Source organism: Peromyscus leucopus, chromosome 2 (assembly GCF_004664715.2).
Source record: "Peromyscus leucopus breed LL Stock chromosome 2, UCI_PerLeu_2.1, whole genome shotgun sequence".
Classification (NCBI taxonomy): Eukaryota; Metazoa; Chordata; class Mammalia; order Rodentia; family Cricetidae; genus Peromyscus; species Peromyscus leucopus.
The window spans coordinates 130,051,517-130,072,949 of record NC_051064.1 but is presented as its reverse complement, the minus strand read 5'-3'; the positions used below and the strand labels follow the sequence as shown (position 1 = coordinate 130,072,949).

Below are 21,433 nucleotides of genomic sequence, written 5' to 3'. Positions count from 1 at the left end.
AGGTCAGGAGCCACAGAGCTGTTTAGAAAGGCGGGTTAGGAATGGCAGCCCACCCCTTGTCTTAGTCTATCCGAGCATTCTTATCCAAGTCACCAAACTCCACCCCCTGCCACACAGGCTTGTAGTCATAACATAGAGCAAAATGCATTCAGTCCAACTCCAAAAGGACTGTAGTCTTTCAGTCTCAATACTGTTTCAAATTCCAAAGTCTCTACTGAGACTCAAGGCAATCTCTTAACTGTAACCCAGGGTAAACACAAAAGGAGATCACATACTTCCAGCACACAACAGCACAGAATATGCATTACCATTCCAAAGGGAGGAAAGGAAGCATAGTGAGGAAATACTGGACCAGAGCCGGTCTGAAACCTAGCAGGGCAAACTCCAAATTTTGCATCTCCATGTCTGAGGTTAAAGATCTTCAGATCTCCAGTTCTTTTCAGCTTTGTTGACTGTGACACACTTCTCGTACTTGGGCTGGTTCCACACCCCATCTGTAATTTTTCTTGGCAGGAATCCCATGACTCTGGCGTCTCCAACATCTTGGGGTCTCCAAGGCAATCCAGGCTTTCCCTTCACAGTTTCATACAGTGGCCTTTCTGGTTCTTCATGCAGGGACACTCCTGATACATGCTGGCCTCAGTGTCTTTCCTTAGTCATAGAGGGAGATCCCACAGGCCCTTTCTTCTAACCTTGACTCTAAAGCCAGAACTACGTGGCCAACACTGCCAAGTTCTGCTGCTTGCTGGGGCTGGAGCCTGGCCCCTTCGTTCAAATCTGTTTTCACCACCTTTCTGTTTCTGATGACTGCCTTCACTGCTTAAGCTTTCCTTTAATTTGTTGGAACCTTAGCTAGGCGGGGTCTTGCCCTGAAGTCAACAATCCCATTATTCCATTTAGCATCCGGCTTTTCTTTTGGTTTTTTGAGACAGGGTTTCTCTGTGCAGCCCTGACTGTCCTGGAACTCGCTCTGTAGACCAGGCTGGCCTTGAACTCACAGAGATCCACCTGCCTCTGCCTCCTGAGTGCTGAGATTAAAGGCCTGCGACACCACCACCTGGCAGCATCAGACTTTCTTTAAACTTTTTATCTCCTTGAGAACTGGACCGAGTCATGACACTTCCTGGAACTCTTTTTCTCCCCAAACTGTACATTTTTGTATTTCTCTTTGTCTAGCTTCCTCATTTTCATTATAAATCTAAATAAGAGTGATACTAATAACCACACAACAAAGTCAGTACTAGGCTATCTTGAAATCTCTGCCTTAATCCAAATCTCTCCAATTTAGCTTCGGGCACATTTTTAGGACAAGGGCAAGAAGTAGTCACATTCTTTGCCAAAATATCACAAGAATGGGTTCTAGGCCACTTGCTAATACTCTTCCCCCTCTGAAACTTCTTGAGCTAGCCGTTATAATTTATATTGCTCTCAGCACCACTGTCTTCCATGCTCCTACTGGTATGGCCCATCAAGCCCTCCTTAAAGCGGTCACCTGCTTTCCTAACCCAAAATCCCAAAGTCCACATTCTGCCAACAAGTAGCACAGTCAGGCTGTCACAGCAATACCCCACTCCTGGTACCAATTTCTGTCTTAGTCACTGTTCTCCTTTGCTGGGAAGAGACACTCTGACTAAGGCAACTCCTATAAGAGAAAGCATTTAATTTCTTACAGTTTCAGAGGTTTAGTACCTTATCATCTTGGTGGGGAGCATGATAACACTCATGTGCTGGGGCAATAGTTGAGAGCCATATCCTGATTCACAGGCAGAGACAGACAGACAGACAACACTTGGCCTGGTGTGGGTTTTTGAAACCTTAGAGCCCACCCCCAGTGACACTTCCTCCAACAAGGCCACACCTCCCAATCCTTCTAATTCTTTTCAAATAGTGCCACTCCCTTATGACTAAACATTCACATATATGGGCCTATGGGGGACATTGTTATTCAAATCACTATACCTCAGTATCTCAGAAAAAGAGAAGAACTAGAAATCATGACAGCTCCTATAGTCTAGCACTCCAGAGGCCAAGGCAGAAGGAGCCTAAGTTTGAGGCCAACCTGCGCTCTCTGGACCATGGGTGGAAGGGAGAAAGGTAGCAATCTCAATGAGGAAAGACCTGCTTTCTGGGTGTGTGGGGAACTCAAGGGACTTTAGAGGTACGAGGTTCTCAGATGGCCTGAATCTGTCCCAAAGTTCTCATTCCAAGCGTCAAGGTCCTTCTTCATAATTAATTGATGCTTGTTACAGAAGAAATTTGGTCAAGGTAAAATAACTTCCATGGTAACTTTGCAATCCAGGTGTCCTCGGTGTCTGGCTCTCGCTGTCTCCACTCTGGCTGTATGAGGAGGCTCTCTTAGGATGATCGTTAGTGCTCTGCCTCCCTGAGAGTCTAAGGCCTGGAGCCTGTTCTTTCCCCTCTTAGGCGCTCCCAGGCAGTAGAGCAGCTAGCCTCCCAGGATCTCCTTGGTCTGCATCATCATGGCTCCTGCAGGGAGGCCTTCAGTGTATGTGCAGATGCAGCTAATGAGCTCAGCAGTGACACTCTGCTCCATACTTCACCTTTCCATTGGCAGTGAAGCCGTGAGTCTATTCCAGCTCAAACAGTTGGCCAATGAACCCCCAAATTCTATTGTGGAAGGTTTATTTCCTGGGCTCTCAACTGAGATGATATACTAAGAATCCTATATAAAAAAAACCCAGGAGCAATTCTGTATATTCCAGACAGATGATTTACTCTAGAGACATAGAGAGTATGTGTACCCCATTATTCCATTTAGCGTCAGGCTTTTCTTTTCTTTTGGTTTTTCAAGACAGTGTTTCTCTGTGTAGTGCTGGCAGTCCTGGAATTCAAACTATAGACCAAGCTGACCTTGAACTCACAAAGATTCACCTGCCTCTGCCTTCTAAGTACTGGAGTTAAAGGTGTACGGAACCACCAGCAGCCAACTTTACTTTTAATGTTCAGCATCTTCCTGATCCCCAATTGCCCCTCGTTAGAGCCTGTTTAAATTACTTGCACATAGTGACCAGTGGCAACCCTTACCAACACAGATACTCACCTTCAACTTTTACAAACTGCCTGGAAAGCAATTTTTACTGAAACTTAAGCAAATCAAACTTATCCTTATGGAAAAATTAACCTAAAAATGTTCATTTTTAGTTTATGTTTGCTTGCAGTACCTGAGGAGGCCAGAAGAAGGCAGCAGATTCTCTGGAACTGGAGTTACATACAGTTGTGATACTCTATGTGGATGTGGGTACTGAACCTAGCTCCTCTGCAAGAGCATCAAGTGCATCTAACTAACTTTGAGTCATCACTCTGGCCCAATATTAACTTTTTAAAAGTGGCTACAGAGATGGCTCAGAGATTAAAGGCTCTTGCTCCGATTGTTGAGGACTCAGGTTCAATTTCCATCGTTCCCATGGGATCTTACAACTATGTGTACATCCAGTCCCAGGGGATCCAACTCCCTCTATGGCCTCAACGGGCACACACAGAAATGCAGGCAAGCCAGGCAGTGGTGGTGCACGCCTTTAGTCCCAGGTGGATCTCTGTGAGTTCAAGGCCAGCCTGGTCTACAGAGTGAGTGGCTCTCCAAAGCTATAGAGGGAAAACAAACAAACAAAAACAAAGTAGAAGCTGAAGAGTACAAAACTCCTAGACCAAACATCATTCCTTCCCCTCCCTTCCCTTTCTTGTAACCTTTATTCAGTATTTTTCCACCACTCCCCTTATTTTCACAGCCAGACATGACAAGAAATTATTTCAGTCAACTGTTATAAAATCATTTATTTATGGTTATAGCCCCCTTTACCACTCACCCTAAACTGTCTCATTTTATATGCTTTTTTTTCGAGACAGGGTTTCTCTGTGTAGCTTTGCGCCTTTCCTGGAACTCACTCTGTAGCCCAGGCTGGCCTCGAACTCACAGAGATCTGCCTGGCTCTGCCTCCCGAGTGCTGGGATTAAAGGCGTGTTCCACTGCCCGGCCCATTTTTGTTTTTTTATTTATTTATTTATTTATTTATTTATGAAGTATTTATTTATTAGGTATACAGCAGGCCAGAAAGGGGCACCAGATCTCATTACAGATGGTTGTGAGCCACCATGTGGTTGCTGGGAATTGAACTCAGGGCCTCTGGAAGAGCAGTCAGTGCTCTTAACCTCTGAGCCATCTCTCCAGCCCCATTTTTTTGTTTTTAAATAGGCCCTGGCCAAGCCTGAGTGGGTGGGGCAAGGTGAAGAGAGATGACGGGGTAGAGCTTAGAGGCCAGGGAAGAGGACGCCTCAAACCACAGTAGGAATGAGCTGCTCTCATAGGCAGCGCATGGTAGTGCACGACTGGAATCCCTGCACGTGGGAGGCTGAGTGTCGTCCGTCGTGATGACACTGTCAGGTCCGTTGCAACAGTAACATGTCAGCTACACGGTTGTTTTCATCCGTTTGCTTCTGTGGTCTTTGTGCGCCAGTCACGCTTCCACAGCCTGCTTTTCATGTTGAGCGCTGAACTTTGACAAGTAGGTTCCAGTCAACATGTAGTGACTGCCGTGGCTGAATCAGAAATAAAGGAGATGATGCTAGAAATATAACCTGTTCCTGGGATCTTCCCTCTTCCAGAGGACAGATGCCCTCCTGTCACACTGAAACAGTTCCTTTACTGCTGTGGTGTACAGATGTGTGACAGCTGTTGGATGGAACTCTGTGCTGCAGTTACCTCTGTGAGCCCTTACATAGGGCAAGCTTGGGATCGACAATATTAAAACTCCCGTCTGTGAGTTCCAGTGTCACCCTCAGATCCTCTGCATGGAAAACAAGTCTTATAGCCCTGTCTAGTCTGTCAAGTTGACACAGACTAGAGTTACCCGGGAAGAGGGACCCTCGGGATGCTTTCTTGATTAATGATTGATTTGGAGGAACAAGCTGGCTGTGGGCAGCGCCATTCTGGGCAGGTGGGCCTAGGTTGTATGAGGAAGGTCACTGAACAAGCCGTGGGAAGCACACTATTGGGAAGTGTTCTTTCATAGCCTCTGCCCTGGCTTCCCTCAGTGACGGACTGATGGAGACTTATAAACCCTTTCCTTCCCAAATGGAAAACAAAGTCCCTGTTAATAGAAACTGCTATGGGGATGTTAATGAGCATTGACAGGCACTCTTCAAGGGCAAGCCTGGACTCTCCACCTTCTATCCTGTTTCAAGTCAAACCTTCTGGTCCTTTGTCCTTGCACTGATTTTTCCATAATTTTATTGTTTCATCACTGATAGTAAAGTACACGGCATTTTCTCGAGGGAACAGTTGTTATTGTATATTTCTATATATTTCTAAAGTTGTAAAGTAGAAAATTCTAGTTCATGGCTCTGGTATTTTCTTGTATTTGTCTTTTGGAGACATGGTCTTGCTGGGTAGCCCAGAGTAGCCTGGAATTCTCTCCTGCCAGTTCTTTGTTTGTTTGTTGTTTGTTTTTGTTTTTTTCCATGCTAGAGATCAACATGGGCCCTTTCCCCATCCCCTAGGAAGGTACTTTGCCATGTGAATACACCCCTAGCCTTTTCTTCACTTTTTATTTTGAGACACAGAGGCTTGCAAGTTTTCCAGGCTGACCCTGAGCCCTCTCTGTAGCTCAAGCAGGCCTAGACCTTGTGATCCTCCTGCCTCAGCCTTCTTAGTAGCAGGGACCTGTAGTCGGGTTAGGCAGTACATTCCAACTGAAGAGAGAGGAAGAGGAAAGGAGAGGCAGGAGACTCTGGGAGCCGCCGCCAGAAGCAAGACGTGAAAGTACCAGTAAGCCATGAAGCCACGTGGCAATGCATAGATTAGTCGAAATGGGTTAATTTAAGATATAAGAGGTAGCTAGCGCAAAGCCTGACCCATAGGCCATACAGTTTGTAAATAATATAAGCCTCTGTGAGTTCACTTGGGATCAAGTGGCTGCACAACACTGATGGGAGAGATTCATCCCCAGGCGGGACTGGGGAAACATCTGACTACAGGGACCAGCAGGCACGATCCTGTAGAACCCGCTATCTCGTGTCTTGGGGACAGTGTTCCTAAGAAGAGAGGCTTAATGCCGGGCAGTGGCGGCGCACGCCTTTGATCCCAGCACTCGGGAGGCAGAACCAGGCGAATCTCTGTGAGTTTGAGGCCAGCCTGGTCTACAGATTGAGTTCCAGAACAGGCACCAAAACTACACAGAGAACCCTGTCTCGGAAAAACTTTAAAAAAAGAAGAAGAGGGGCTTAGATGGGAAACGAGCGTCTGGTTCTACTTCCACTCTTCCTAGGCTTGTTTCTTAGTTCCTCCCTGGTGACCACGTGCCGTTCCCCTGCAGGATGGAGATCTCCTCCCATCAGTCTCACCTCCTGCAGCAACTGAACGAGCAGCGCAGGCAGGACGTGTTCTGTGACTGCAGCATTCTGGTCGAAGGGAAGGTCTTCAAAGCGCATCGCAACGTCCTGTTTGCTAGCAGCGGCTACTTTAAGATGCTGCTTTCTCAGAGCTCAAAGGAGACATGTCTGCCGGCCACAGCCACGTTTCAGGCCTTCTCCCCGGACACCTTCACCGTCATCCTGGACTTCGTCTACTCCGGCAAACTCTCTCTTACGGACAGAATGTGATAGAGGTGATGTCCGCCGCCAGCTTCCTTCAGATGACTGATGTCATTAGCGTGTGTAAGACTTTCATTAAATCTTCCCTGGACATTAGTGAGAAGGAGAAGGATCGCTACTTCAGCCTCTCAGATAAGGACACCAGCTCTAACGGTGTGGAACGTCCCCCTTTTTATGGCAGCGGCTGGCAGGAGGAGAGCGCGTCTCCCCGTGCTCACCTGAGCCCAGACCAGGGACCGAGTGTAGTAAGTGGAAAGTTGTGGAACAAGTACAGTTATCCTGCGGTTCCCCAAAGGAATGCTCAACCACCACTGGCCAGTGAGCAAAGGAAGGATGCCATTAAAAAGACCAAGCATTTGAGACCGTCGCAGCCTCCTCAGGCTGTTCATCTCAAGTCTGGTCAGGGAGAAGTGCGGCCGTCCGATTCCTCCAACCACGCTGCCCAGTCCGAAGAGCAAGCCCAGACTGATGCTGAAATAGACTCTGCTCCTGCTGGCTGCCGGTACGGCCAAGGCTCTGATGTCACGTGCAGGAGCTTTCCAGGTACCCTGACGAGCCTAAGTCCCTCAACACACCCAGACGCCCTTCATTTTAGGTGCCATGCAGTTGAACCAAGTGATTTTTTTTTCTTTTTACATTTATTTGTGTGTGTGTGTGTGTGTGTGTGTGTGTGTGTGTGTGTGTGTGTGTTTGAGCACACGTGTATGGGTGATGCCCACAGAGGCCAGAGAAGCACATTAGATCTCATTAGATGCCCTGGACTGGAATTACAGATTGTTGGGGGCCACCTGCATGGTGCTGGGAACCACAACCAGGTCCACTGGAAAAGCAGCAGGTGCTAAGAGCACCTGAGTTTTTTTTTTTTTTTTTTTTTTTTTTTTTTTCGAGACAGGGTTTCTCTGTGTAGCTTTGTGCTTTCTGGAACTCACTGGTACAGGCTGGCTTGATTACAGAGATCGCTGGCTCTGCTCCGAGTGCTGGGATAAAGGCGGCGCCACCCGGCACCTGAGTTTTTAAGTCATGCTTTTTACTCAAATTTATTTCATAGGACATGAATTTAAAATGCTTAATTCAAAATATAATACTGAGTACATTCAATGACAGTCAAGAGAATAGAGTACTCAGAGTATACACACACGTGTACATACACACACACACACACACACACACACACACACACAGAGGAAAAGAAGAAAAAGAAACATACTCTAACACTTTTGTGTGACTAGCCTGGATTCTGTCCCCAGCCTCACAACCAAAAAGCATTAACAAGTATATGAAAAGAAGGCAGGGGTATAAAAAGTATAAACAAGCTGGGCGGTGGTGGCGCACGCCTTTAGTCCCAGCATTCGGGCAGGCGGATCTCTGTGAGTTCGAGGCCAGCCTAATCAGCCTAATCTACAGATCGAGTTCTAGGACATCCAGGGCTACATAGAGAAACCCTGTCTTGAAAAACCAAACCAAACAAATAAGTAAATAAAATAATGTAAAATAATTAAAATTAATTGCACTAAGAATTAAGATTTTAATTTATTAATTAGAACAACAAATTATAGATTGCTCTTCTATTTTTTTGTTGCTATTGTGTGTGTGTAGTTTTACAGGCTGGTACTAGATTTTGACATTTAAAATCTAATGTGAAGTAACATGATAAGGGTGGTAGTTTAAATTTACCTGGTCTTTGTACTCAAGTTATACTCTGCACCCAGGGTTACTTGACAGTGTGGTTAATTCAAGTTGTCTGTCTTCTGTACCTTCACAAGACTGGACTCACCGACTCCTTTGGGCTCTTTACACTAATAGAAACGTTACTGTGATCTCTGCAGTGATTTAACCCAACTGTCTCTTGACAGATGATCTGCCCAGGCTGCGATTCAGGTGCCCATACTGCACACACGTTGTGAAGCGGAAAGCAGACCTCAAACGCCACCTGCGCTGCCACACCGGAGAAAGGCCCTACCCATGCCAAGCTTGTGGGAAACGGTTCAGCAGGCTAGACCATCTGAGTAGCCACTTCCGAACAGTATGTATACGAGTTTTCATCATTTTGCTTCTTGTAAAATATGTGCATTTATCTGCTTTTCTTCTCTCTCCCCCTTCTCTTTTCTTCTTTCTCTCCCTCTCTCTCCCTCCCTTCCATTTCTCCCTCTCTCTCCTCCCTCTCCCTCCCTTCCATTTCTCCTTCTGTCTCTCTCTCTCCCTCTCCCTCCCTTCCAATTCTCCCTCTCTCCCTCCCTCTTCCATTTCTCTCTCTCTCTCTCTCTCCCCCCCCCCTTCTGGTACTGGGGGATTGAATACTGCATCGCGCATGCTAAGCAAGCTCTCTACCACTGAGTTATGTCTCAGCCTTGCATTTATCTACTGAAATCATCTGATTTGGGCACGGGGAGGCGACTCACTCATTTGCTACACAAAAATGATGGCTTGGGTGGATCCCCAGCACCACAAAAAGTAACCCCAGGCAGGTGTGCACGTGTGATTCTAGCATTGGGGGAGCAGCTATGGGAAGGTGGCTCAAAGGTTAGGAGCACTGGCTGCTCTTCCAGCTTCCAGAGGTCTTGGGGTTGGTTCCCAGCACCCACATGGCAATTCACAATCATCTGTGACTCCAGTTATAGGGGATCTGACACCGTTTTCCGTACTCCATGGGTACCATGCACACGTGCTGCACATACATGCATGCAAGCAAAACACTCATACATACAAGTAAATTAATAAATCTTTTAAAAAATAAGATGGAGAGCAGGAAGGAAGACAGTGAACATCAACCTCCACATGTGTGTAACACGTAAACAGGTACACATACATATACTACACAGCCACAGGTCTACATTCATGGAGAAAATCTCTCCCCATAACTCCAGCTTATTAAGAATCCTGGCCCAGTGAGATGGCTCAGCAGAGAAAAGCACAGCACCTGCTGCCAGATGATCTGTGCCTCATGACCTGAGCTTCATTCCCAGAACCCAGAGGACCTCCACAGTTATCCTCTGGCCTTCACACATGCACCATGGCACACACACACACACACACACACACACACACACACACACACACCCATGCACACAAATAATAAGAAGATTCAAAAACATAATTGTCCCAGAAATACTATTTGTTTTGTTAATAACTGCACAGATTTATATAAAGTTATGTAAGAATTGTACCCTGTGGTCCCGTGTGTAAGACACTTCCACCATCCCTGACAACTGACTTCAGTGCCCGGGACACACAGTGGAAAGAGAGAATCAATTCTTGAGCGTCGTTCTCTGACCTTACATATGCACCGTGACACATGTAAGGTGTCACACTAAATAAAGTGTAAATACATTCACTGGTCTTGAACTCACCGAGGTCTGCCTGTCTCTGCCTCCAGGATTAAAGGTGTGCACCATCACAACCTGCAGATATATATATATATATATATATATATATATATATATATGTATGTATGTATGTATGTATGTATTTATTTATTCTCCTTTGAGACCTTAAAGTAGGAGATATATTCTTTTGGTGCTAAATCTTTTTGTATTTCTGTTTTAGTTCATGTCAAATCTCATCTGGTTTGATAGACTTCTCTGCTGGGAGACAAAGATTAACCTAAGTGTTAGGCCAGGATCACCGTTTACCTAGATACTCGGCATCGCTATGATAACTGAGAGCTGCTGGACTCTGTCGGGGGCTGAGTCTGACCTGTCTCCACTGCACCTTCTTTCTAGTCTGGATCAGCTTCTCCTATCTCCCTGAGGGAAGGAAGGAGGGAATCCCAGCCAGGGACTGTCAGGAAAGTGCTGGTCAGTGCTCAGTGCCTCGCCTTTTAACAAGGAATAACGATGGATTGGGTGTAGCTCATGCCTCTAAGTGCTCATGAGGCTAAGGCGTGAGGATCACCATGAGTTGGAGACCATCCTGGCCTACAGAGTAAATTCCAGGCCAGCCTGAGCTACAGTGTAAGATCCTATCTCAAAAAAAAAAAAAAAAAAAAAAAAAAAAAAAAAAAAAAAAAAAAACAGGGCAATGACTGAGCTGGTAAAAGTGCTTGCTGTGGGAGCGTATGATTCAGACCCTGGGACCTGTGTTAGAGGCAGCTGCTCACACTGGAGGTGTCTTCTGACCTCCACACACTTCCCACACTAAATACTGAAAGGAGATGGCTCAGTGGTTAAGAGTACATGCTACTAGCTAGGCGTGGTAGTTTATGCTTTTAGTCCCAGCAGAGGCAGGTGGATCTCTGAGTTCGAGGCCAGCCTGGTCTACAGAGCAAGTTCCAGGACAGTCAGGGCTACACAGAGAAACCCTGTCTTGAAAAACCCAAAGGAAAAACCAAAGTACATAGTACTCTTACAGAGGATTGGGCAGCCCACAGCCATCTATAATTCCATCTCAAGAGGTCCAATACCTTCTTCTGGCCTTCCTGGATACCCACACATGTGGCATATGCTCATACAAACATACACACATGCACATAAATAAAAACAAATCTCTCTCTCTCCTTCTCCAATTCCTGAATGTACCAGCTGCCAAAAATTCTCCTCTGATCTCCACATGCCTCCCATGGCACTCATGCACATGCATGGTCACACATATGTCATGCAGACACCAACAACAATAGCAGCCTTTTAGGATGGGCACAGAGGGGCATGCCTCTAGTCAGTTTATTTCTATTTATTATATATGCTCCCAAATTTTCTTCTATGCATTTCTTTTACACGAGGTTGTGTCCTATGTCCCTTAGTGAATACCTACCTTTCCACTGCAGTAAAATTTTATCCAGCGCTCAGTTCAGTTCTGATTTCCCCATAGTCCTGCCAAGTACTTCTTATAGCTGTTCTGTCTGAGCCGGAGTCAAGTCTATCTCATTGCTAAATCCCATTAGTGTATTTTTAATCTAGCGTAATTCTCCCACACACACCTTCCTGTCTCATAACACTGGATTGTTGAAGACACTAAGCCATTTACTTTACAAAATATCCTACCTCTGAATTTCCTTGCTTCTACATAGTGTTATTTAGCTTGTTCCTTTATCCACCCTGAATTTCCATGTGCTGAAGTTTCCTCTAAATCCTTAATGGATTCATATAAAATACTTTGGACCAGAACATATCAAGGCCGGTGTTGTGTATTTCACGTGTCACACTGGGACACACTTACTGACTGGAGGACTGGTCGTCGTGACCACACATTGATCACTTTGCTGGGAGCTGGTAGTGTGCTCTCTCTCACTTCTGCATACTCCCCGGTGCAGCCTTCGCTGGGGAAGAATCTATGGGGATCTCATCAGGCATCATACAGCTGTCCATTTCCCCTGCAACCATTTAGTTAATGGCATTGTTTCCAGAGAAAGAATGAATGTGGGGGTGGCAAGATAACTCAGTAGGGAAAGTGCTCTCCGTGCCAATCAAACCACCCACATAAAGGCCAGGTGCACATATTCTTTAAAACTTATTTTTAGGGGGCTGGAGAGATGGCTCAGGGGTTAAGAGCACTGGCTGCTTTTCCAGAGGTCCTGAGTTCAATTCTGAGCACCACACAGCCATCTATAATGAGATCTGGCGCCCTCTTCTGGCATACAGACAAACATGCAGTCAGAATACTGTATACATAATAAATAAAGATGTGTGTCTGTGTCTGTGTACACCTGAGTGCAGTGCCCATGGAGACCAGAAGAGGGAGTCAGATTCCCTAGAGTTGGAGATACAGACAATTGTAATCCCTAGAGTTGGAGATACAGACAATTGTAAGTTGCCCAACGTGGATGTCAGATCTCCTGAAACTGGATTTACAGACAGTTATGAGCTGCCATGTAGGTGCTGGGAATTGAACTCGGGTCCTCTGGAAGAAAAGCCAGTGCTTTTAACTGCTGAGCCCTGAAACTGAACTTTTAAATGGTTGTGAGTCAGCATGTGGATGCTGAGAATTGAACCCAGGTCCTCAGGAAGAGCAGCCGGTGTTTTTAACCACTTAGCCACCTCTTCAGGCCCCATCTAACTTTTTGGGGTTTTGTTTTGTTTTGCTTTTTTTAGACAGGTTTTCTCTGTGTATACCTGACTGTCCTGGATCTTGTTCTGTAGGCTGTAACTGATTGTCACAACACGGGTTTGTGGATCCGTGGAAAGAAGACTCTGAGGCATCTTAATAATGAATTTAGCCTTTCATGGCTGCAGGGGGTCCAGCCTCGAAGGACTGAAGCACTGTCCCTTCGCCTAGGGCAATTTTATTTCTCTCCAGTACAGTTTAGCCAGTTAATTTCCATATACTCAAAACAACCTGAAAGGAGCTCCCAACAATACAATGCCAAGTGCACATTCCTCGATTTGTCAGGTACCTAAGTTTTCGGGTTTTGCATAGGCCTTTGTATCCTTGGGAAAGATTCACACAGGATTCACACGGAAGGCAACAAGGGAAACAAAAGGTGTCTGCTAAACAAAAGATGGATTAGGGCTAGGTGCCGCTCTCTGGAGCCAGGCCAGGTGTTGCTCAGCAGGAGTGCCGCCACAGTAAGCCAGGCTGGTCTCGAACTCACAGAGATCCACCTTCCTCTACCTATCTAACTTTTTAACCAAAGCATCTCATGACCATTAATTCATTTGGTCCTCACTTTCAGCCCTGTGAGTAGCATCCCCATCAATGATAAAGAAGCAGGCAGGGATAACCACTGTCTGATGTGTGACTGACCTATGGTGTTGGTCATTTAAATCTGTCTCCTTTCAGGTTATCAGGTCCCCTCTGTGGATAACACCCTTCTCTGTTCAGTATTTTGACTGACAGCTTGAAAACTGGTTTCTCGTGTTTACATTTGCTCTGAGATCCTTGGTTAATAAATGACAGAGATGCTGCAGAACCAGGATTAGGACTGAGCCTTCTAACCCCAGTGCGGTCCACTTCTAGACAGACAATCTTTTATTAACAAAAATAGCCAGGGATCTTTGCAAAAAACGCTGATAAACTTATATTCTGGATTATATTTTTCTTCCTCTAGTTAAAAAAAAATACATCACGTAGATTTTGGGTTTTTTGTTTGTTTGATCTCTAACTAAGTTAAACTATAAAGAGTCCTTAGTACAGGGCCAGTGAGGTGGCTCAGCAGTTAGAGGCGCTTGCTTCACAAACCCTGGTCACCTGAGTTCAATCTCCAGATCCCACGCTGAGGACAAAGGAGAGAGCTGGCTAGGCAGAATTGTTCTCTGATTTCCATATGTTCACCCTGGCATGCAAGTGCCCCCTCTTTATACACACAATAATAATAGCAACAACAATAGTTCTTTAGCTGGGCAGTGGTGACACGTGCCTTTAATCCCAGCACTTGGGAAGCAGAGGCAGGAGGATCTCTGAGTTCGAGGCCAGTGTGGGCTACAGAATGAGTTCCAGGACAGCCAGGGCTACACAGAGAAACTCCATCTTGAAAAACAAAAAGCAAAACAAACAACAACAAGAGTTCTTTAAAGTCCTTAGAACGGTGTTTGCACATAGTGTTTACAACTTTTACACTGGGAAGGAACCCCCTCCTTACCTTGTATGTCAGAATACTCTTAGGTTAATGGATGTGTGGAATTATTAAGTATTCAATAGTAACAAGGAAACCATTACAGCCGTTACTTAGAGGAAGCTGGTATGTGATATATCCATGGTGTACATTTGTCACTAACACGGGATCTTTTCTGATAAGTAGAGTTAACTTGAATTTAATGCATGGTTTTGAACATCGCAAGTGTATGAACTGGTCCCTAAATTAGCAAATTGACCCACTTGTGAAAATTCATTTTAATCACTTTTTTTTTTTTAAGGTTTATTTATTTATTGTGTGTACAGTGTTCTGCCTGCATGTATCACTTCAGGCCAGAAGAGGGCACCAGATCTCATTATAGATGGTTGTGATCCACCATGTGGTTGCTGGGAATTGAACTCAGGTCCTCTGGAAGAGCAGTCAGTGCGCTTAACCCCTGAGCCATCTCTCCAGCCCCCATTAATCACTTCTTAAATCTCTACACAGATCCACCAGGCATGCAAACTAATCTGCCGGAAATGCAAACGCCATGTGACTGACCTCACAGGGCAGGTGGTCCAGGAAGGTACCAGGCGCTACAGACTGTGTAACGAGTGCCTTGCTGAAGTGGGCATCGACAGCCTCCCTGTCGATCTGGAAGCTGAGCAACATTCCATGTCCCCCGCTGATGGAGACAAGGATTCCCGGTGGCATCTGAGTGAGGAGGAAAATAGATCCTATGTGGAGATTGTGGAGGATGGGTCTGCCGATCTGGTCATAAAACAAGTTGAAGATAGTGAGGAAGAGGAAGAAAAGGAGATCAAACCCAACATTAGGTAGCTCACTGCCATTTACATGGACATCCTGTGTCTCTCCATGGGCAGAGCCCGGTTAATGGATTTCTCCTGCTGGCTTAGACGTGACCTGATGTAACTTGCATGCTTTCTGAACAGGCCACTGTATCCATTCTGAACTGTGTTGCCCTGAAATATGTTGCTGCATTGGGAAGACCTTGCTTGCATTGGCATGATGGATGATCAGTTACCCTTTCTCTTATTACACAGATGCCATTTTCTTTAAATATTGGGGGGGAAAATCTATTTAGCAAACTTTTTTGAGTAAAATATTTTAAATAAATCTATCACAAAATTTAAGACAATCTTTTTTATTAATTTTTATTTATTCATTTTGTTTGGGGGAGGAGACGTGCATGTGCCAGAGCATGTGTGGAAGGTAGAAGAAAATTCGTGGGAGTTGGTTCTTTCTTACCATGTGAGATGGAATTCAGGTCATCAGGCTTGGTGGCAGGACCCCTTACCGTCACTCACCAATAAACCCGCCTACAAAATGTTAGCATATTTTAAAAGCACATAGGTTGTAGTACTGAATCTCACAGGGAACCAGGTAAGACTGAATTCAGGTGTCTGGCTATTTAACTGCGGGACCCAGAAAATCTATTAAAAATTTCAAGTCTAGGGTCTTGGAGAGATGGCTCAGCAGTTAAAAACTCTGCTCTTCAGAGGATGCATGTTCAATTCCAGCACCTACATGGTAGCTCACAACCATCTGTAACTCCATTCCAGGAAATCTAACACCTACTTCTGACCTTCATGGGCACCAGGCATTCAAGTGGTGTACAAACATACATACAGGCAAAACATAAAATTAAAGTTAAAAAGAAATTCTTTTTCCTAGTCTACAGAGAGTTCTAGGACAGCCAGGGCTACACAGAAAAACCCTAAATTTTTTCAAGTCTGAAATAATTTATAATACAATTCTATTATATTAAATGGTTCAAGATTATGACTGAAAGCTAATGTAAAATGCCTGAAATAGTTCATAGCTGATTTTTTTTGTCATTAAATTAATATTACTCTTGAGTGGCTGGAGAACACAACACAAAAGCACTGGGTGTCTTTCAGAGGACCTGGACTCGTAACCCCAGTTCAAAGGCCCCCAACTTTTCATCTGGTGTTCCAGGGCCCTGAAGTATGTGGTGTGTATATAAATGTAAAAAACCCATGCATATAAAAATAAATCTTGCCAAAAGAATGACTCTTATGAACTAATATTGTTGGGGGTGGATTAAGTAGAGAGGATGGAGGGCTGGTTCAACAGGAACACACTTGCCATGCAGGCATAAGAACATGAATTTGGTCCTCAGAACCCATGTAAAAATCCATACATGGCTAGTGCCATATGTAACCCGTGTTCCTTGGGCACATGGGAATGAAGAGATCCTAGAAGTGAGATCGGGGCTCAGTGAAGAAGCCCTGTCTCAGGAGCCAAGGTAGAGAATGGTAGAGGAGACATCTGGCATTGACCTCTGGCTTCCACATGCGTGTGCATATATGCATATGTGTGCACTTGTAAACGCAAGTACACACACAAACTATGGCTCAGTAAGAGTACTTGCCCTGCAAGCACAAGAGCCTGACTTTGAATTCCTAGAACCCATGTGCAAAAGCCAACCAAGCATGAGTGTGGGTGAATACAGGTGGTGCTGAGAGCTTGCGGGCTAGTCAGCCATGCGAAAATGCTGGGTTTCCGGTTCACTGAGCCCGAGGCTCAAGGCAAAACGGCAGAGGATGGCTAAGGAAGTCTGTGGACATCCTGCCCTGGCCTCCACACACCTCCACACCACATGCACCACACACATAAATAATAAAACAAAAACTTGCCGGGTGGTGGTGGCTCACGCCTTTAATCCCAGCACTTGGGAGGCAGAGCCAGGCGGATCTCTGTGAGATCCAGGAAAAGACACAAAGCTACACAGAGAAACCCTGTCTCGGGAAAAAAAAAAAAAAAAAAAAAAAAAAAAACTAGGAAGCACATGTTGCTAAAAGTCAAGGGAGTTTGTGACAATCTGTAATATAATTCTGTTCTTCTCTTTAACAAAATACACTGGAGCAGCCTGGCAAGGTGGCACAAGCCTTTAATCCCAGAACTCTGGAGGCAGAGGTAGGCAGATCTCTATGAGTTTGAGGCCAGCCTGGTCTACACATTGAGTTCTACACTAGCTAAGGCTATACAGTAAGACCCTGTCTAAAACAGACAAAAGGAATAATTTCTAAATTTTATGTCATGCTGTATTCTTTGTGACGTGCTTTTTCAGTTTCTCAATCAATGAGATTACAATTTAACCTGGTGTGTAGTTGTTAGTCTCCAATGGAAACGGCCGACGGAGCTTTATCTGTGGGGGAGGTGCTTGCATGTGGTCCGAATGCTGTTTTACAGTGCTCCTTCTCATGAACACCAGCAGTGGCTACCAATGCCATCAGCACTTGAAACTGCCTTTTCAGAAACAAGGCCTCCTCACAGTCATCTCCTATGGTGGTATTTTATTTGTACTGAAATGTGATTTTAATTGTATGTTAATAATAAAGTCGCCCGGGGGTAAGAGCTATTAGAGTCATAGCAAGAGCGTGGCGGCGGCGGTGGTGGTGGTGGTGGCGGCGGCGGCACACGCCTTTAATCCCAGTGCTTGGTAGACAGAGCTAGGTAGATCTCTGTGTGTTCAGGGAAACAGCCAGCATTGGAGACACACGCCTTTAAGACCTGGAGGGCTGTACTGACGAGGCAGTGCCTGTAGTGATGAGGCAGTCATGTGTTTGGGTTTATAACCAATGAGAAGGCAGAACAGAAAGACTATATTAAAGACAAACACACAGGAAGTAGGTCTCTTTCGGAGAGGTAGGACCACTGCAGGAGGAAGGGTAAGGATTTAGCTCTGAGCTCTGACCTCTTGGCTTTCTCTTTTACATTGGTTCTGTGTTTCTTATTTAATAAGACAGTTGGTTACATCTACAGTTTCCACTAACCAGCCCTCCAGGTCACCTGCTAGAGCAGTGGTTCTCAACCTGGGGGTCTCGACCCCTTCGGTAAACCATTGTCTCCAAAATATTTACATTAGGATTCCTAACAGTAGAAAGCTTATGTTATAAATTGGCAAGGAAATAATTCTGTGGTTGGGGTCACCACAACAGGAGGAACTGTATCAAGGGGCTGCAGCTTTAGGAGAGTTCAGAACCACTGTTGCAAAGCATCTGTTTCATCATTTTAGCATTATAAAAAAAACACCTAAGGGCTGAGAGATGGTTTAGTGAGTCAAGGCACCTGCCTTCAAGCCTGAAGACCTGAGTTGTATCCCTAGGACTCAGGTGGTATGGAGAACAGACTCCCACAACACATGCAAGGTGCAGTAACAAATACCTTGTCTTTCTCAGCTCGTTGATTTATTTAAAAACCATTACTAACAGGAATGGTGGTGTGTGCTAAGGCTGGGTGTCATTCTCCAAAGGCTAAAGACCAACCTAGGTGACAGCATGAGACACTGTCTCCAAATGGGTGAAATAAAACTATGACTAGCTCAGATTAATGTAGATAATACAGATTTAGTAAGTCCAGGGTCAGAAGAACTAGGAATTGAGGCTGACTTTTGGATTTTTTGGGGAGGTTGAGACAGGGTTTCTCTGTATAGCCCTAGCTGTCCTGGAACTTGCTCTGTAGCCCAGGCTGGCCTCGAACTCACAGAGATCCGCCTGCCTCTGCCTCCAAGTGCTGGGATTAAAGGTGTGTGCCACCATCCAGCTAGTGACTTCAGATTCTTACTCTTTTTTTTTTTGTTTTGTTTTGTTTTTTTCGAGACAGGGTTTCTCGGTGTAGCTTTGTGCCTTTCCTGGAACTCGCTCTGTAGACCAGGCTGGCCTCGAACTCACGGAGATCTGCCTGGCTCTGCCTCCCAAGTGCTGGGATTAAAGGCGTGAGCCACCACCACCCAGCTCCAGATTCTTACTCTTGAGATCTGCTCAAAAAAGTGACCTTCAGCCGGGCCGTGGTGGGATGCCATGAAAAATGCAATGCTTGGCTTGCACTCCCTTCCTCAAGGTTATGGCGGAGATGCCGGCTTCATGACCAGTATGAACCCTCTGTTCAACCCTGTTACACCCCCTGCCCACTGGGTTCTCTGGACAATGTCTGCTATCCCTGCTTTATAAAATTAGGAAAGGTAGCCCGGCAAGGAGGCTGAGAACAGAAGACAAGTGATGTATTTCTGGGTGAGAGAAAATGTGGAGATAAAAAAAGGATAAGGCAATGTGGGGGCATTTCATGAGAAGATAACGTTCCAGCCCCATGAAATGGATGAGCTCTACAAGTGACGGACAATCTGTCCCTGAGCTAAGATACTATGTGAAACTTGGAGATAGCTGTGGTGCCAGCCAGCAAGACCATTATGATAACTGAACAAAAATGAGCAAATAAAACACCTTTCATTGCCACTGCATCAAAAATGCTAGCCTGGTCAGGTGTGCTGCAAGTCTGTATGTGACCTGACTTGTTTGAAACAGGGTCTTGTTTTAAAGCCCAAATTGGCCTCAAACTCATAATCCTCCTGTCTCAGTCTCTTGAGTGCTGGAGTTATGAAATGCTCATCGTGCTAGCCTGGCATGGTTTTAGGATTTTTTTAAAGTTAAAGAAATTGTAAACAAACAAACAAAAAAACCCAAAAAGCTGCTGGTGATGGTGCATGCCTTTAACCCCTGCACTTGGGAGGCAGAGACAGGTGGATCGCTTGAGTTCCAGGACAGCCAGGGCCACATGGAGACTGTCTCAAAAAAAAAAAAAATTAAAAAATTCTTTACATAGGTGTATAAGGGTGCCAAGAGACCAGAAGAGGCCGGGTGGTAGTGGCTCACGCCTTTAATCCCAGCACTCAGGAGGCAGAGGCAGGTGGATCTTTGTGAGTCGAGGCCAGCCTGGGCTACCAAGTGAGTTCTAGGAAAGGCGCACAGCTACACAGAGAAACCCTGTCTCGAAAAACCAAAAAAAAAAAAAAAAAAGAGAGACCAGAAGAGGACATCAAATCTACTGAAGCTGGAATTACATGTTTGTAAGCCAGGCAACATGGATGCTGGGATCTGAACTCAGGTCCTCTGGAAAAACACAAGTGCTCTTAACCTCTGAGCCGGTTTCATTTCTCCAGCCCTGATTTTTTTTTTTTTTTTTTTTAACATTTATTGTACTGTATGCTTGGGGTAGTGGTGGCGGTGGCGGTGGTGGTGGAGGTGGTGATGGTGGTGGAGGTGGTGATGGTGGTGGTGGAGGTGGTGATGGTGGTGGGTGTGGTGATGGTGGTGGGTGTGGTGATGGTGATGGTGGTGGTGATGGTGGTGGTGGAGGTGGTGATGGTGATGGTGGTGGTGGAGGTGGTGGGGTGGTGGGGGTGGTGGTGGGGTGGGGGTGGTGGGTGGTGGTGGAGGTGGTGATGGTGGTGGGGGTGGGGGTGGTACATGAGCACCATGGGACACACGTGGAAGTCAGAGGACAATCAATGGGAGCTGTCTCTCTTCTGTTACCTGCTGTGGAGACTGAACTCCAATAGTCAGGCTGGTGCCTGGAGCCTCTGCCCAGTGAACCTTCACCAGCCCCTGACGCAGTATGGAAACAACCTCTCAACTGCTCTTTACTCTGAATTTGCTTCTGCTTTCATGGTATTCCATTTATGGTATTATTTTCACAATTGATTCTCAATAGATGTTAAGCGAAGGGACCCATTAAAAAAACAAAAAAACCCTGAGGCAGGGCTTGCCTATACACTGACTTGAGATCAGTTTAGTAAGAGTGTTCAACTTAGCAAAATCAGACCTAAGACTGGCAGTCTGCCATAATAAAGGTTAACTAGTTCTGCATACTATGGAATTTTTCTTTTGCTTTTAATCTTTATTTATTTATTTTTAAAATTTTTATTTACTTGATTTTTTTGGGGGGGGTGTTTCGAGAGACAGGGTTTCTCTATGTAGCTTTGCACCTTTCCTGGAACTTACTCTTGTAGCCCAGGCTGGTCTTGAACTCACAGAGATCCGCCTGGCTCTGCCTCCCGAGTGCTGGGATTAAAGGCGTGCGCCACCACCACCCAGCTGCTTTTAATTTTTTAATTAATTAATTTTGGTTTTTCAAGACAGGGTTTCTTTGTAGCTGTGGCTGTCCTGGAACTTGCTCTGTAGACCAGGCTGGCCTCAAACTCAGATATCCGTCTGGCCTCTGCCTCCCTAGTGCCCCCACTGCCTGGCTTTCAATCTTGTTTTAATTATTACTTTAGCACCTGGACGCTTGTGGAGGCCGCAAGAGTGTGTTGGATCTCTGGGAGCTGGAGTGACAGGCTGCTGCGTGCTCTAGAACAGCAAGCACTCTCAACCGCTGAGGCATCTCTCCAGCTCTCCTCTGCATCCTTTTGACAGACAGCTCCACCTGAAGCTGACCAATGTGCCTGAGTAAGGCAACGGTTAGTTAAGAAGCAATACCCTCGGTCATCCTGTTACAGTCAGTTTTGGAGCTGCTTTTCAG

General features: G+C 45.6%; 1 protein-coding gene across 1 annotated transcript in view; it reads left to right on the top strand.

The window, feature by feature from the left end:
• The window catches only part of Zbtb8a (zinc finger and BTB domain containing 8A), a 34,216-nt gene extending 18,973 nt beyond the window's left edge, over positions 1–15,243 (top strand). The window contains 4 exon segments of the mRNA XM_028855839.2: positions 6,282–6,598; positions 6,601–7,149; positions 8,460–8,629; positions 14,597–15,243. Coding sequence (XP_028711672.1) covers positions 6,331–6,598; positions 6,601–7,149; positions 8,460–8,629; positions 14,597–14,929 — 1,320 coding nt within the window. The 5' untranslated portion in view covers positions 6,282–6,330 and the 3' untranslated portion in view covers positions 14,930–15,243.
• The last annotated feature ends 6,190 nt before the right edge of the window (positions 15,244–21,433 follow it).